The sequence below is a fragment of the Drosophila simulans genome, chromosome 2L (genome assembly GCF_016746395.2).
Source record: "Drosophila simulans strain w501 chromosome 2L, Prin_Dsim_3.1, whole genome shotgun sequence".
NCBI lineage: Eukaryota > Metazoa > Arthropoda > Insecta > Diptera > Drosophilidae > Drosophila > Drosophila simulans.
In genome coordinates, this window is record NC_052520.2 from 5,367,543 (window position 1) to 5,383,342 (window position 15,800).

General features: G+C 41.7%; 1 protein-coding gene across 2 annotated transcripts; it reads left to right on the forward strand.

The window, feature by feature from the left end:
- The first annotated feature begins 1,699 nt into the window (after positions 1–1,699).
- On the forward strand, positions 1,700–13,867 carry LOC6731075 (T-box protein H15). 2 transcript variants are annotated; one of them, XM_039295190.2, is made up of 6 exons: positions 1,700–2,647; positions 4,252–4,727; positions 5,038–5,171; positions 10,246–10,531; positions 11,219–11,463; positions 12,593–13,867. In XM_039295190.2, the coding sequence occupies exons 1-6, from the start codon at positions 2,335–2,337 to the stop codon at positions 13,131–13,133; spliced, it is 1,995 nt and encodes a 664-aa protein (XP_039151124.1). In that variant the 5' UTR covers positions 1,700–2,334; the 3' UTR covers positions 13,134–13,867. The 2 variants fall into 2 exon arrangements, with proteins under 2 accessions (XP_039151124.1, XP_039151125.1); XM_039295191.2 differs by having other exon boundaries at positions 5,041–5,171.
- The last annotated feature ends 1,933 nt before the right edge of the window (positions 13,868–15,800 follow it).

Sequence of the window (15,800 nt, forward strand, 5' to 3'; positions counted from 1 at the left end):
CTAAATTTTAAAGTAAATGTATTGTAACCATGACATACAAGACTTAAAATTTAGATAGTCTATACTTACGATAATAAAATTATTCAACTTTTCTCGAAGTGCTGGGAAAAGAGGACGTCATCCTGGGAGGACGAAGGGCGCAGCTGACGAATTGTGAAAAAAGTCTGACGGAGGGAAACAAGATGGTGGCACCACCCGAGCCCCTTCCCCGCCCCCCGCAAATTTCCTCCTTTTTCCCTGGGTCTATAATTTTCTGCTGCGTTCACACGCCATCGTCGCATTTTTTTTCCGACCTTTTTTTGTTGTTTCCTTTGAGCAAACATTTAAATTAAAAACATTTACATACGCCGGTGGACGGGCAAAAGGGAGGAGTGCCAGGAACCCAGATATTCAATTATGATTTTTCAATTGGAGGACACAACACACGAGACACTTTCTCAGATAAGTCCTGTCGCAGGACTTTTTGTTTTTTCTGTTGGCGGTCTGGAAAATTATAGGGTGACGGTTAGGATGTTTAAAGGAAATTTAAAGGGAATGAGTAATAACAAGAATACAAAAATAAAATAAATAAAAATTGTAACGAAAAATTGTGGAAACAAAAAAAAATTTCAAACATTCTACATAAAATGCTGGCAAATGCGGGATAACCCCTTTGTTCATTTTTTACGTTAGTTTTCATCTCCTGAATTTTATACAATGTCCTACCATGTTTCAACAAGCTTTATGTGGGTATGTTTGTAAAATATTCATTTCAATGTTATAAGTTGGTTCTTAATATAAAATTTTTTATTTAAGAGTTATAAAATATGTAATACGTAAGAACACTAATAACAGAATAGAACACGAATAACAGACATACCATTAAATTAAAAAATATTAAAGGAATTTATCTATAATCCTATTTTATATAGTAAATGTAACTAGAACGAATCTCACTCGCATTTCCACTCAACTCAGTGCGCTGTGGTGAATAGCCAATGAGAAACGGAATGGAATCGGACCGAGTTGAGAATAATCGTAATAGTCGACGAAAAGCGGTGAAACACACCCCCAACCCCAACCAACAAAATCCACTCACACTCACCATAGCAACAACAACAATGAAGCAAAGAACTGTCAACAGCCAAAAACAAAATGACGAATTTATGAACTCCTAAGCGCGCTCTCTTTCGCGCTCCCTTGCTTCTAGCGGCACGAGTGAGATGGCAGCAACAAAAGGCTCTCACTCAAATACGGCTATATCGAGTTGTCTCGCTCTAACACGCGACTGGCTTATGAATTGGTATTGTTTTGAGTGCATGGGAATGTGTGTTCGAATTGGAAAATGGAAATGAGTTATGCCTCGACGCCGACGTCGCTGCAAGCAGCATGGGAATGCGCTGCATGTGTGGCCATCTCGCTCACACCAGTCTAATTGAAAACCGTATTTTTTTCCCATATTTCTTTTGCGGTTTAAGCTGGCGGTTTGCCTACGTCACGTAAGGAAAGTTTTGGGCCATGTTCTCTGGAAATGTTTCCTTACGTCGCGTTACGTGGTGTTGAAAACCTTTCGCCGTAAGACACATCAGCTGTTGTTGTTTCTGTTTTGGGGGGTCAGTCGACGTCGCAGTTGGCTTCGCTGCCGGCGTGCTCGTATTTGTTGTTGATTTTTGCGTTGCGTTTTTTTTTGTTGGTTTTGTTGGCTTTGGCTTTGGCGCTTTTGGCGTTTACATGGCGAAAAGCGAATTGGGATTCATTCAATGGTCAGCTGCGTGACTGTGAAGCAGCGACGGCGCTCCGGAATTTCCCGTTTCCTCCTCGAAAATACGCAAATTACGATAAATAGCACGAAAAACCGGAGACCGCAAATACGGGCGTAAAGTCGTCAAGTCGCAAAGTGTGTCGTAAAACGTTGGCAAAAAAAATGCACATTATTTGCAAAATAATTTAGACAAATTTTAAAATATTTTATTATTTAATAAAAAATCAAACGTTACAAGAATAATAACATACATGCATATATGAAAAGGAAACAAAGAGCAAGTCTGTGTGATAAAGCTGTTAAAATTATTAAAAGATAATACCGGCAATCAAAAATTCACAAATATGTTGTATATATGAAGAAAATTGTAAAGAATTCAGTTTAAATTTGAATTTAAATTTCTTAAGGAGCAATAAACAAACAAGTCCCAAAACAGTTGAAATAATGCAAATACAAACATATCAAATAATGGGCAGCAAATAGAAAATCCCAACAAAAGCGAGAACGAAAACCCGAAACCTTTGAGAACATATTTTTGGCAAGAATTGGCTAAAATCCGTGCAGGAGCATTACCAATAGGTATAGGCCTGAAAATGCTTTTGAGCAATCAGCCGGCGAATACGAAACCGCAGCAAACGCCTTCGCCGTCGCAGACGCAGAACTTCAAATCGAAGCTGCAGCAGCAGATTGTTTCGGCAGCGGCGGCGGCAGCGGCGAACATAGCCAACGGCAGCAGCCATCATCATCATCATCAGAACCAGCATCATCACCATCCGCTGAACAACCATCATAATCACAACCACAATCAGCACAACATTTCCTTCGCCACGGATTTCTCAATTGCGGCGATTATGGCGCGCGGCGGAAACGCCCCAAGCAGCCGCGAACCTTCGGAACGCAGTCTGAGTGAGTAAAGTAATTCCCGCACTAAAATATCAGGTCTACATCCCAAACTAGACTCAAAAGTAGTTCAAAAATATCCAATCCATTTAAGGGCTTAATTTTCGAGTGGGTTTCACAACACTAAGTACCTTAATATCGAGTTATAGCTTAAAAACTAATCTCATTTAACTCCAATCGCTTCATTCATGAACGTATGTATCTTCTGATTCTTGAATACAGATTCATCTCCTTGCTACAAACAAGTTTCACTCTATTAACATATTCAATATTCCATTCTTTCGATTGAGACTAATAAATTGGTCAGTCAAAGTTTGAAAAGATTTTAGTTCTGGCATATCTAACATGTTGATGTTTATCCGAAGTTACGGGCTTGTCTGCTGATTTAACTATAAATATTTACGATCCAGAGTCGTGAATTCCAACAGGATTAAAATATGAAAGGCTTGATAGATGATTGAAAATAATGAAGCTGTGACGAAGAGCCAATTATCACATTTATGTATTATTTATGGGAATTTTTTAAATTCAGATTTCAAAACAGATTAAGAAAGTACACGATAAAATCACACAAAAGAGCAGAAACAAAATGCGTTGCCAGAAAAATATATGTGTAGCAAAATGGCTTTGAATACTTGAGACTTGAAGAAAAACAAAGCAAATTAGTAGGTTAGTGTGTTAGCAAGAAATATCGAAATGCAGTCTATATTTCTATATATTTCTAGAAACACGTAAAACATAACCTTTTTCATTGGCTTTGGCAAAAAGTCATGTAATCGATTGCTTAGTAATATACAGTTGCTGCTGCCCACCTCTTGAAAAAGTGTCGCAGCTGCATTACATTTCTATATTTTCCGCATTTTTTGCTGCCCTTTTTGTGCAATATAAATTATATATTGATGACAATGCAACGTTGATGACTTGATAATTGCAGCAAATGCGCGGCAATAAAATAATCAAAGCCTATTTGAATGCGCCAAAAGGGGTTGGGTAATGCACATGACAGGCGCAGAGCAGATATATATGTATAATCGTATATACACTCTGAATGCAAAACTATTTAGATGCCATAATTGGGCAGAGACAGAAGCGCAAACAGATGCATTCATTAGTGTGAAGAGCGCCACACCCCCCTTCGTGCTCCACTCCCCTCTTTCAATTGGCAATTTTCATTGGCAACACACACACAAATACACACGAAATTAACATATGAAATTGCATTTTGAGCAAATAATTGAATTTCTGGCGTAATCTGTAAAATGCATCTGGTCGCGAACTGGATTCTCGTTGGCATTGCTGCTGCGACTCGTCATCGACAACATGCAACATGTTGCAGCCAGCAGCAACTCCCACATTAACGAGCCATGCTGATGTCTCTCTTTTCTAAGTGCACTGAAAGAATATGAGTGCTGGTTCCTCATATGATAGCAAGCGATTAGCACTCATGTCTGTTAATAAATAATATAATCAATTATACATTCTTTACTGTTGGAAATTAGTAAGATCAAATGGGAATCTTTGTTATATCATAGCTATATTTATAGTTGTTTTTCCATAATTGGGGCTTAGTTACTGATGCATTCTGCCCCCATTAATTTCTGGTCGTGTAGGTCCCGCATCCGTGGAGCGCTATTCAGGCCAGGATGCGGACGATGATGTTGACGTTGATGTGGTCGACTGCAGTGACTCGGAAATGCCGTCGGCAACTGCGGCAGCAGCAGCGGCGGCAACAACAGCAGTGGCTGCAGCGGCAGCATTGCAGGCGCAGCAACAAGCGCGTCAGGCATTGCGTGTTGCACAGCAACAACAGCAGCAACAGCAACAGCAGCAGCAACAACAAAGGCAGCAGACACATCACCACGCAACAACTGGCAAGCAACAACGCCAACATCACAATCATCACAGCAGCAACACCAACAACAGCAGCAACTCGGGCAACAGCAACACCAACAGCAAATCAAGCAGCCAGCGAGGGCGTTCTGCTGCCGCAGTTGGAGCCGCTGCCACGCCCTCGCCACCGCCGCCCCCGCCCTCGCAAAGTCCCGAGGAACTCGAACGCCTGTCGCCAGAGGAATCACCAGCCCAGGTAAAGCTACACAGAGAGATAAATCCCTTTTGTTTTCTAGAAAAAGAAGCTAGCTAAAAGTATTATTAACAAAATTCATAAAATAAGATATAAGATATTTTCCTGTATATAGGATTTTTTGCTATCTTATATCTTATATTATATTATAGTTTGAACCACTTCTAAGTAGGTATGATTTTCTTTGCGTGTATGCATCAGCAACTAAGTGTGGCGAAAGAAATATGCATTTCCTCGAGCGTCCTACTAAAATCGCCTCCTAATTCTCTACTCCTTCTTTTTTTCATCTCTCCTGGCACTGCCACGCCCACAGCAGCCCACGCCCAAGATAGTGGGCTCGTGCAACTGCGACGATCTCACGCCCGTCCAGTGCCACCTGGAGACCAAGGAGCTGTGGGATAAGTTCCATGAATTGGGCACTGAAATGATCATTACCAAATCGGGCAGGTGAGTGCAGTGCCATTGCCATGGCGGCAACAAATGCATAAATTAAGGGGTTTACGCCTAAGTGAGTGGGCTGGAAAACCAAGGGGTTTCCATTGATGCAGTCATGAATGATTTCTTAAGCAGAGATGAAAGCGCAGATATATGCCTACTTTATTCTAGTTAAGAGGGATATTCTATATAGAGAGTGAGCTTAAAGAACTAAAGGAAGCCGTATATAATATGAAATTTAAGTTGAATTATCGTACAAAATGTTCTCACTTTCTTATTTGTTGATCTTTTAAAACTCACTTCAATCAATCCAGCAACCAATCAAGTTAGACATTTGAAAACTCCACTTAACGACGTAGCCAGTTATTGAAAGAAATTTCCCGATAATCGATCACATTTCGTTTATAGCCCAGGCAACTTGCATTTTATTTCATTAAGCGCGTTCGTTGGAATTCAATTTGCCGGCGGTGATGGAGAGGCGGTGTGCTGGGAGGGGCGGTGTGGCATGGGGCAGTCCGGGTCATAACCATAATGCCGCCCCCGGCAATTGGCCACCAATCGAGCCCACGAAAAGTCCTCGAACGAAACACAATCAATAAAAACTTTAATGCGCCTTTCACCCATGGAAAGCCAAAATCCCCAACAATTCCAGCTCATGTTGGCTGGCCACGCCCCGTTTACGCCCCATGCCGTCTTAACTGGAAATATCAACAGCTTTTCGGTTAGTTCCTCATTTACATCAAGACATTTATTTGTTGTTGTTATATTTTTGATTGACAAGGCTTTGAAGTAATTTGCGTCGATTTTCGATTAGCAGCAAAACAAAAGACAACCATTTCGTCAGCTGTTTTAGCTCAAAAATGATATATACATACGTACCAGCCAAAAAACCAAACACACAAACACGCATACTCACATAAAAACAGGAGTTAAACGACTTTTCATTCGCAACTCAGGCAAAGTTGAAGGAATTATTGCTCGACGATATGTTCGATTCTCGTGCGAATGTTGTGGCGAAGTTTTTAGGGGTTGGGAGTTCTTCAAAAGGAAACATGAACGTGAAACATAACCGTTTTGGGGCAAGGAACTTTTGTTTTTTTTCTCTCTCCCAGAAAACATGCGAAATGCGCATTAGTCGCTAGGTGGTAGTTAGGATCTCCCTTTATTTGTTTGTGGATTTTTTTGGGGACTTTTTCTGGTTGGCTTACTTTGGGTATGATGGAATTTTGCTGTGAAATGATACATACTTATATTAATGGAATATGCATTGTGAAGAATTTATAATCAATTTTCACTTCTGTTTTTAAATGCGTTTTAATTTTTTGTAGGGTACTTCACAGTCTAAACAGTGCTAGTTCTTTTTTATATTTCTGCTACTGTTTCTTTGCTTTTTGCCTGGCAACTTTTGTTTATTATTTGGCTTTGTTGATCCTTAACCCTTTGTCGGCCGTCAACAGGCGGCTCTGCACCCCCCGCTCCCTGCATTTGCGACACATTAACAAATTTACTCCTTTTGGTTGCCCCGCATTTCGGTACCCCCATTCCGGGATCCACACCAAGTATAAATTGCATTGTAATAGCTGCCGATTGTCGCGCTAACAACGCATTTGCATGTCCTTTGGCTTTCGGGATATTCGCTCCTTTGGCTTCGTGTTTTTGCGTTTGTGTATTTCCTCCTGTTTTTTTCGGCCCTGTAATTAGTCAAAGGATACCGATGAACGGCCAACACTTATTTACATTTGTGCGGGTTTGACGAACGCGTGCAACACAATTGCAAAACGGAGGCAAAAAAAAGCCACGAATTCGATGGAAAAACAGTAGCCGAAGCAGTGGCAGAATAATTCCCATTCCCAGCGATATCCATCTATGTCAGCACATCGTTTGCTAGCTAAACATGTCCACGAAAAGGGGCGGGCCAGGTGGCTAAGTGGGTGTGGCAATGCGGGACTTTTTTATGTGAATGATACATTTTAAATTGCAAAATATACGACTGGGGGGCTGTGGCTCGATGGCATGACTCGCTGCAGTCTGTCATGGCGGATATAATTTGACAACGGTAAACATATGGAAACAGATCATTGTCATTGTACATATCAATATTTGAAAGGAAAGCAGAAAAACATAGAAATATGGAAAGATTACTTATATATATTTAACGTATATTTAAGAAATTCAAAACTAACAATTATTTAACAAGGAACTAAGTATCAGCTTATTTGTGATAACATTGCATTTCACTAGCCATCGGTTGCATCTGAATAATCAGAAAGTGTTCTTTCCACAATAACCCGCAATTTTTCAGGCAATTCGCTGTGGCAGCTGTGAAAATGTTGCTGCCACATGCAAATGCGCATGCGTGGCACTCATCAGAAGGAAACCGTGAAAAGTGGCCAAGAAGTGCCGCAAATTGCCAGCACATACGAAATCGAAAAAAACGGAGACTTTTCAGATGATTTACAAGCAGGGACAACGATGAAAAGGCGTCAAAGTCAGAGCGTTTGAATTTTTTACCTGTTACGTGGTCAGGTTGGGATGGTTTTCTTTGTTTGTGCGGTTGCCTAGATAAAATATCACGTGGTTTGCGATTTTGTCACGCTGTCAGCGGTTTTGAGGTTGGCATTTTTCCGAAGACAAAGGCGGCAAAGTCAGCAGACGGGCTAATTGTTTGTTGAGCCATCGCAAAATACCCAGAGTTTGTCAATATTTTGCGACAAACTCTTCACGCCTATTAGCCGAGCTCTTTGCCGCCGCAGGACATTCGAGGACAGTAGCCTGAGCTGCAAGGATGCGTTCAAATTGCAATTTCCATGGTGCAACCCCTTGCAGGCCAAGATATTTTCGCCGCTCTGGCATTTTTTGGGTAAACAATGTGCACAACTTCATTAATATTTCTGGGCAGCAGCTGAAATGGTCAGCAGATAGCAGATAGATCGGGAACAAGTTAATCCCCAGTTGCAGGAAAGGTGCAGGGTATGAGTTATGAATTAATCAACTAATAAAAGATAGCGAACGGAGGGAGTGTTGTCAGCTGGCGATAAGATCAAAGTTATAGTCTATAACTTGTCTTTTCGGGGGTTGCTTTTTAGTTTCGCTTTGTTCACCTACTCGCTGGCTAATTTGCATTTTATTAATTTAGACCTCGAGGCTTAATTTGCTGTAACAAAGGTGTTGATAATGAATTGCCATTCCTACATGTTCCTGCTTATATACCACTACTAATTGAAAGCCGAGCGACCCCATGGCAAATGGTGTGTAAACTTCATAATTGTAACCTTTGGCACCTAAGCTCTTTGGCTGCGGTCCGAAAAACCTAGTGCGAGCCATTTCCCTAATTTTCCCATAAACAAATACATAAAATCCACACTTAGAAGCTCGGCCAGCGGGCGAACCAAACTAAACCGGCGAAACCCCCCACGAAAGCGAAATAGCCAACTTGGCATTGACTGGGGGAGTGGCTATTGCTGTAGCTGCCCTCGGGCGGCTCTTCAACTCGTAAAATGTATGTAAATGCTGGAATATGATTTACGACATTTCCGCCTAGCAGCAGAAACACCACAAAAACAAAAAAAAAATAATAATGGAAACGTGGGGGCGCGCCATTAGATATGGCCCATCAAAACGGGGCGTGGCACTTGCTCGGCTTTCACACATTTATGGATTACATTAGCAGGTCGGTCAAGCCATCAGAAAAGTGTTAACATTTTACTCGAAACTGAGAAAAATAGTTGACAAAACTACTGAAAATAAGGCTTATTGCAAAAATATATTAATTAAAAATATATTAAGTTATGAAGTTAGCAACTCTTTGTTAGAAAACGTTAATGAATAAAAACGGACCATTGTTTCTTCTGTTTAAAAATATCTAAGGAAGTATAATGCACAGTGCATTATGTATAGCATGAGCTTCTTATGGAAATTCTTCCCATTCGTTTCGGGGTTAGAAACAAAATGGGAGCTTCCGGTTTGCCGGCTTCCGTTCTCCAGTTTTTGGCGGTCAGGCTCGACTGCAGTTAGTCAGTTGAAGTCGGTTTGTGGGTCCGTGCAGATATCGAGATAAGCGAAACACGTTAAGTGCCCGCTACAATGGTGCTAATTGTGGCATGCAACTGCGGCGAGTGCAACAGAAAGAGCTTACAGCACAAATCACAATTACAACTTGTGATTTTGGATTCGTTTTGGCCTGGTAACTGCGATAAATACGCGGCCACTGAAACAATCATGGTGACACTGGGCCCGCCCATTACAATAATGGGCTGTAAGCATAGCTCGAACAAACAAGAGTTGTATATTATGTGACATATGTGGGTTGAAATTCAGGAGAAATGGGAAAATTGGACTGGAAAGAAATCTTCAATGGGACATACACACCTAAACAGGTACAAATTGTATTTGCGTGTCTGACAATTAAAGTCCTTTTGCATTTGGAATGCTCGTATTTACACGTTTGTTATTAAATAAATGTATCTTATGAGTATTTTAGTTTCGAGTTTCTTAATCGCCCGTAAACCACTGGGTTAAACCAGGGTTGCACAATTAGTGTTCCCAAATCAATTATAATTGTACAACCCAGACTATCGACTTTACTATTTGATTCATGGTAGGCGTTCTTTCTGCAAGACAAATGACAAAAAACTGGGCTGGGTCATTAGCGTCATTTACACTTACCTGCGACCACAAACACGATTTTCCGCGGGTGGTGGGTGGTAAGTGGGTGGGTTTGGTGGTACACACCCCGTTCCGCCCACCCGCTGGGCGAACGTCCTGCGTTCAGGACGACGACATCGCTTGCGGAAATGTGTCAAAAACGTGCTAAAAGTCATAAAATTAAATATGCGTCTTATTTACATACCTTGCTAGCTCACCACCTACTTGTTTTTTGTGTTTTTGCCGCCACAACACAATGGCGGGCAATAAAAAAATAGTTCATGATTTTCGTGTTTTTCTTGTGTGTGTTTTCGTGACTTCACTAGCATTTTCCAAAGATTTTGGTGCAACAAAAAATTAATTTCACTCAAAACAATACTATTAAATTAGTATCAGTAAAGTTTCCATTAATTTCTTTAATACTTATTAATATAAATTTCAGACGCATGTTTCCCACCGTTCGTGTGAGTTTCTCGGGTCCTTTGCGGCAAATTCAGCCAGCGGACCGATATGCCGTACTTTTGGATGTGGTACCGCTTGATTCGCGGCGATACCGTTACGCCTACCATCGCAGCTCGTGGCTGGTGGCCGGAAAGGCGGATCCGCCGCCCCCCTCCCGCATTTACGCGCATCCGGATTGTCCTCTGAGTCCGGAGGCATTGCGAAAACAGGTCGTCTCCTTCGAAAAGGTGAAGTTGACAAACAACGAGATGGACAAGAGTGGACAGGTGAGTCGAAGCGTCTCAATTTGTGGACTTTAAGATTTTGAAAAGTCAGAAGACAGTCAGAATAGTTAGTTAGTCTTTAAAATTTGTATAAATAACTTTCAAGCTTTACTACGTTAGGCGATCTAATGGTTCTGATAACTTTCAAGGATAAAAAGTAATTCTCCAAAAAATGGTGCAAAGTTAGCTTCCACACTTTTATAGCACAAGCCTGACTCATATCAGTCTTGAATAATTTAGGCTGTAAGACAAACACATAAACTGGCTGCCCGTCTTGCCATTGTCTTGCGATTCGGCGCGGGGTCAAAAGGGGTCAGCCAGGGTTGCCAACGAACGCGAGTGCACATATGCAAATGGCATTGCGCGCGCACAAAAATGAATGAAAATTGTTGGCAATTTGGTGGCAAATACGAGCCGGCTCAGGACCCCGTTGGCATATATACATATATATTTCTGGGGATTTTCGAGCCTGCTACCGTTTTTATCACGGCCATAAAGGCGGTGGATGTGAGTGAAGGAGTGGAGTAAAAAGACGCTGCGAGGACAGTCAAAACAAACGTCGACTACTTTTTTATGGACGTACATTTATTATTGGGCCGTGTGTGCGCTCCAAGCAAACAAAAACAACAAACAACAACAAACAATCCGCATTCAGGGAATTTTTCTTCTCCAAAAACCAACTTTTTGCAGGTCGTGCTGAACTCAATGCACCGCTACCAGCCCAGGATCCACTTGGTGCGTTTGAGCCATGGCCAGAGCATACCCGCCAGTCCCAAGGAGCTGCAGGATATGGACCATAAAACCTTCGTTTTCCCGGAGACCGTATTCACGGCCGTGACGGCCTATCAGAATCAATTGATTACGAAACTGAAAATCGATTCGAATCCGTTTGCGAAGGGATTTCGCGATTCGTCGCGTCTCAGTGACTTTGATAGGTAAGTCTGCCCCGATTTCCATTCCTCTAGTCCGTAGTTGCCCCCGTTTCGGTTTTTTATGGGGTCATGTCTGATTTATGGCCTGATTTACGATGGCCTGTTGAGCCGTAAAGCCGATACAGTAGCCCAACTTGCCGCTGATTAGCGAAAATGTGTGAAAGTGCCAGTCTGCGAAGCGATTCCTGCAGGTTCTTCATCTTCAATTAGCGTGCAACGTGCAGCAACGGCAATCAATCGGATCGAACTTATATGATTATATGGCCGATGTCGGTGTGTGATTTCGATACACATTTCATTTAAGAGCCTTTAAGGAAAGTAGGGCAAATTGAAGAGGTACTACTTTGGAATTTATTTACTAGGAATAATCTGTGATAAGAAAAACCTAAAATATATTCTTCACTTAGTCGAAATTGCTTGCAACATTTCTGCGCATCAGCAACATTTGAGTGTCTTGTAGCAACATGTTGCCCTACTCCCGACAGGATATCGCCAAAGGCAATTCTTCTGCAGCATTTTGGAGGACTGCTGCCCTTTTTTCGACAGCGACTTCAAAGTGTTGCAAGGCGGCGACTATTAAGACGGCAAATGCCCTGCCGCCAGCAGCAACACGGGCGCAGCAGCAGCAACAGCAGCAACAGCAACAACAGCAGCAGCGGCAGCAAGACCAAAAGCAATGTTGCTGTTGTAGCCGGCACGGCGGCGGCTTAAGTGGCGTAAATTACAGATCGGCGCTTTTAACTTTGATGCCGATTCGTACATGAAATGAAAACACGAAAATAATGAGTGAATGTGGCTCTTGTTGCTGTTGTTGCTGGCTTTGTTGTTCCTGTTGTTTAGTGTCGGCAATTGGCAGTTACTTTCGACGTAATTATGTTATTGCTCCGGCTGAAGTGGCAGCAGCAACAAGTTGCTCATCGGGTTCTGACACTCCAGGTTTCCACAAGCCAAGCTCGAACTTCCCCAACCGAAACTTAATAGAGTGGCAATGGCTTTTAAAGAGCAAACTCTGTCATTGTTTCGGCTGATTAGAGGCACGCATTCTAAAGAATCGAAATATCCCTTTTAGACATTTTAATCATTGAGATCCTTGAACTACCGTATTGTAACACTTTCTCTGCAACATTTCCAGGGATCCCATGGATGCGTTCTTCTTTGACCAGCATATGCGTACCGCTCCCCTGCGATTCTTCCCCGATCCGCTGATGTCGCAATTGACTCCTCAGGAGGCAGATGCCGCATCCATGGCGCTGTTGGAGAAAGCCCGCCAGCACTTGCAGATGTTTGGACGATCGCCGTACACGGAGATGTTGCTGCCGCATCTGTATCAGCGATCGGCGGCACCGCCGCCGCCCCCACCGGCCCCCCATCTCAGCGCCTTTCAGCTGGGAATGTGGCAGCAGCAGTGGCCCCAACTCACTGCCGGATTCCTGGCCAGCGCCAATCAGCAGGCAGCCTTGGCCTTGGCAGCGGCGGGCGCCAATCGAACGCCACCACCTCCGTTGGCGGTGGCGCCACCAGCTCCTGCCACGCCCACCTCCTCGTGCGGCTCCGCCTCTCCGGATCTGAGGGCCAGACCCCAGCTGAGTCACTATCCGCAGCGGTTCAGTCCGTATCAGGTGCCCCAGCATCAGGCATCGCCACCAGCCTCCAATCGGGCAGAAAGTCCTTAGGATACAGCTACCAACGATAAACAACTAAACCACCCAAAAAACACCACCCTTTTTCCCATTTTGCCCCAACCGAAAGAAATTCAACTCTGATGTGGTTTTTAAATTTGGAAATCCTAGTTTTCGTGTGCAATAAATCAGTTTAAATTTAAATTAAAAATCAAAAATTAAAGTATTTAAAAAAAATAACAGATTGGGCTGTTAGAAAGTTTAACTTGTTAAAAAGGTGCAATCAAATTACTTCTTTCTGAAACACTTATAATTTTTGGACAAAATATCATAAATTTCTCAAGTTTATAGACCACATTGGAATACCAGCGAAATGTATGTGCAATGTTGTTGAACAAAAAAAAAAAGTATATATATGCCCCTTTGTAAATAACCCCGAAAATGTTGCTGCGACATCCATCGATGTTGCATGTGATGCTAAGCTAGAGAACCGTCTTAACCGGTTTCACTGTATTGTAATTTTTGTAGCATTATAACAGTATTAGTTAATTTAATTAGGCCTAGGCAATACGCATACCCTTTACACTTTCTGCTGTGTTTTTTGTTGTCGTCCCATGTGTTCCTAATACTGCAAATTATTGTGAGAATTCCACGCTGAATTAAACCCTCTAGACACTCCCCGCAAAAAGCAATTGCAAAATCCAATTACTATAAACACTTATTTAAATTATGTGCAAAAAGATAGGAGGAATCAAAACTGAATAAACAATTTATAACACAAAGAGAAAGGCATTTGTGCATATTTATTTGTGCTCGTATTTTTCTGTATATTAATATTATGGTTTAATGGCTGGCAAATATATATAAATGTTTGTGAAAATATGGCCAGCTATTAATAAGGTTAATAGTTGCAGGTTGCAAGTGCCTAGTTGCATGCTGTTCGCGGGGGGAGCAGCGTGCAACTTGCAACCTGCAACACGTGATGCGCAGTCGCGCATGGCCACTGACATTTGGGAACGGCAATGAAATATAATTTATAGAATTTTGTGCTCTTTATGAAAGTCTAATTAATTACCACTCCGTGTTCTAGTCTATGTTGCTATTCGTAGTCGGAGTATCTGCCCCTAAAAGGGTTGCATGCCATCCATCGACAATGAATGCAGTTGCACGCGACATGCGTCATCAATTTCTAATGATGTATGTCTGCTCCACGGACATTTGTTATTAATTTCTGTTGGGCTGCTCTTACACGGCCATTAACATTTTAAAGTGTTGTTTGTTCGAAAGGGTTGCACATCGCGACATAATCTACGAATAAATGAGGTAGTCAACGTTGTGCGACTTGTTTACAAAGCCAAATTGAGTGGCTATTAATTTGTGAATAATTATATTGCAAAAAAAAAACAGTAATCTTAGAAAGTAGCTATTTGAAACTTATCCATTTTATATTCTATATATATTAGATATGAGTTACAGACCCCTAATATTTCTCACATTTGACAATACACTTCCAAATCATTCTGTCAATCGCCACTAATCACCACTGCCACACTCAATCACGTAGCAGCAATATTTAATAACTTAATTTTCTTGCCCATAGGCCAAGCGGCGAAAATTCAAATGGGCCTCTAAAATATGAGGGTCAGTAGAAGTATAGACAGTGGCTGACTGAGGAGGGGCTGGGCCAACATTTAAATATGGCTTATATAAATGCCGAACTGAGGCTTTTTTACCTAACCGATAACTAACCAATAATTATACACTTTCAAGCTAACAATTAAAAAATCGTTTCTTGACCAACAAGCCAAACTTTCCAAATGTCTTAATTTACGGTGTTGAGGTCGGTGGTTCAGTTTGGGTAAAACTGTGAGAAAGTGTCATTCTGTTATGAAAAATATATCAAGTTTTTCCTAACATTTACAAGGCTGAAGTTCGAATTATTGGAAATGGCTGGGGGAAATTGGGTGAAAAAGAAGGAAACACTTCTCAATTCATTTGACTTTCGTCCTAAGCCTCATTTCAGTATACACTACATCACTGTTGGCAGTAGAATTTATGGCTTATATCTCCACCTTTATCCATTAAAATTGGGTTATCTTGTTGTACAAAGCGTTACAGCATTTTTATTTTATTATTTCCATTTCAACCACAGGAAAACCTAAAAATTTTGGGATGCGCCACAGATACCTGACATTTTCTCACTCACTGCGACAAAGTCGTACACAAATTATCTCGCCACTAAAAATTTGCCTAATTTCCAACATAAATATGAAGCAACTTATCTCGAACGACCGATCTCGCAGGCGGCACAACCTTAACATTATATCTTCCGACTAATTTTTCCGTGTTTTTTTGTGGGCACGGGACAGGAACAGGAGCCAAAAAATAAATGTACAAGTCAAAAACACCCCCGAAAGGATGGGTTTTTGGGATCTTGACCAGGCTGGCAGGCGCTAACAAATTTATGTCTTCTTCGGGCTTAGAAAACATGAAAGGTGCTGCTAACGGCGAGGGTGAAGAAAAAAACAGAAAAAAATACAGGTAAGGGTGAGGTCAAAGGTTAGGGGAAAGGTGGTCTCCGCTTAGCTCATTACACACAATTTGCAGTTAGGTGCGAGCATATAAATTTCTGTGGCCGCCTTATCAGAATTATGCTAACCTTTATCTAAATTATGTTTCTGTATTTCGGTGTCAGTTGAGGGTGCTGCTTTTTCCACATAA

What these genes read in the sequence shown, in the direction of transcription:
- LOC6731075 (XM_039295190.2), top strand. Translation starts at nt 2,335, where the DNA reads ATGCTTTTGAGCAATCAGCCGGCGAATACGAAACCGCAGCAAACGCCT. An exon ending in ACCTTCGGAACGCAGTCTGA is followed by an intron (nt 2,648 to 4,251) that starts GTGAGTAAAGTA and finishes CTGGTCGTGTAG; the next exon opens with GTCCCGCATCCGTGGAGCGC. An exon ending in CAGAGGAATCACCAGCCCAG is followed by an intron (nt 4,728 to 5,037) that starts GTAAAGCTACAC and finishes CCACGCCCACAG; the next exon opens with CAGCCCACGCCCAAGATAGT.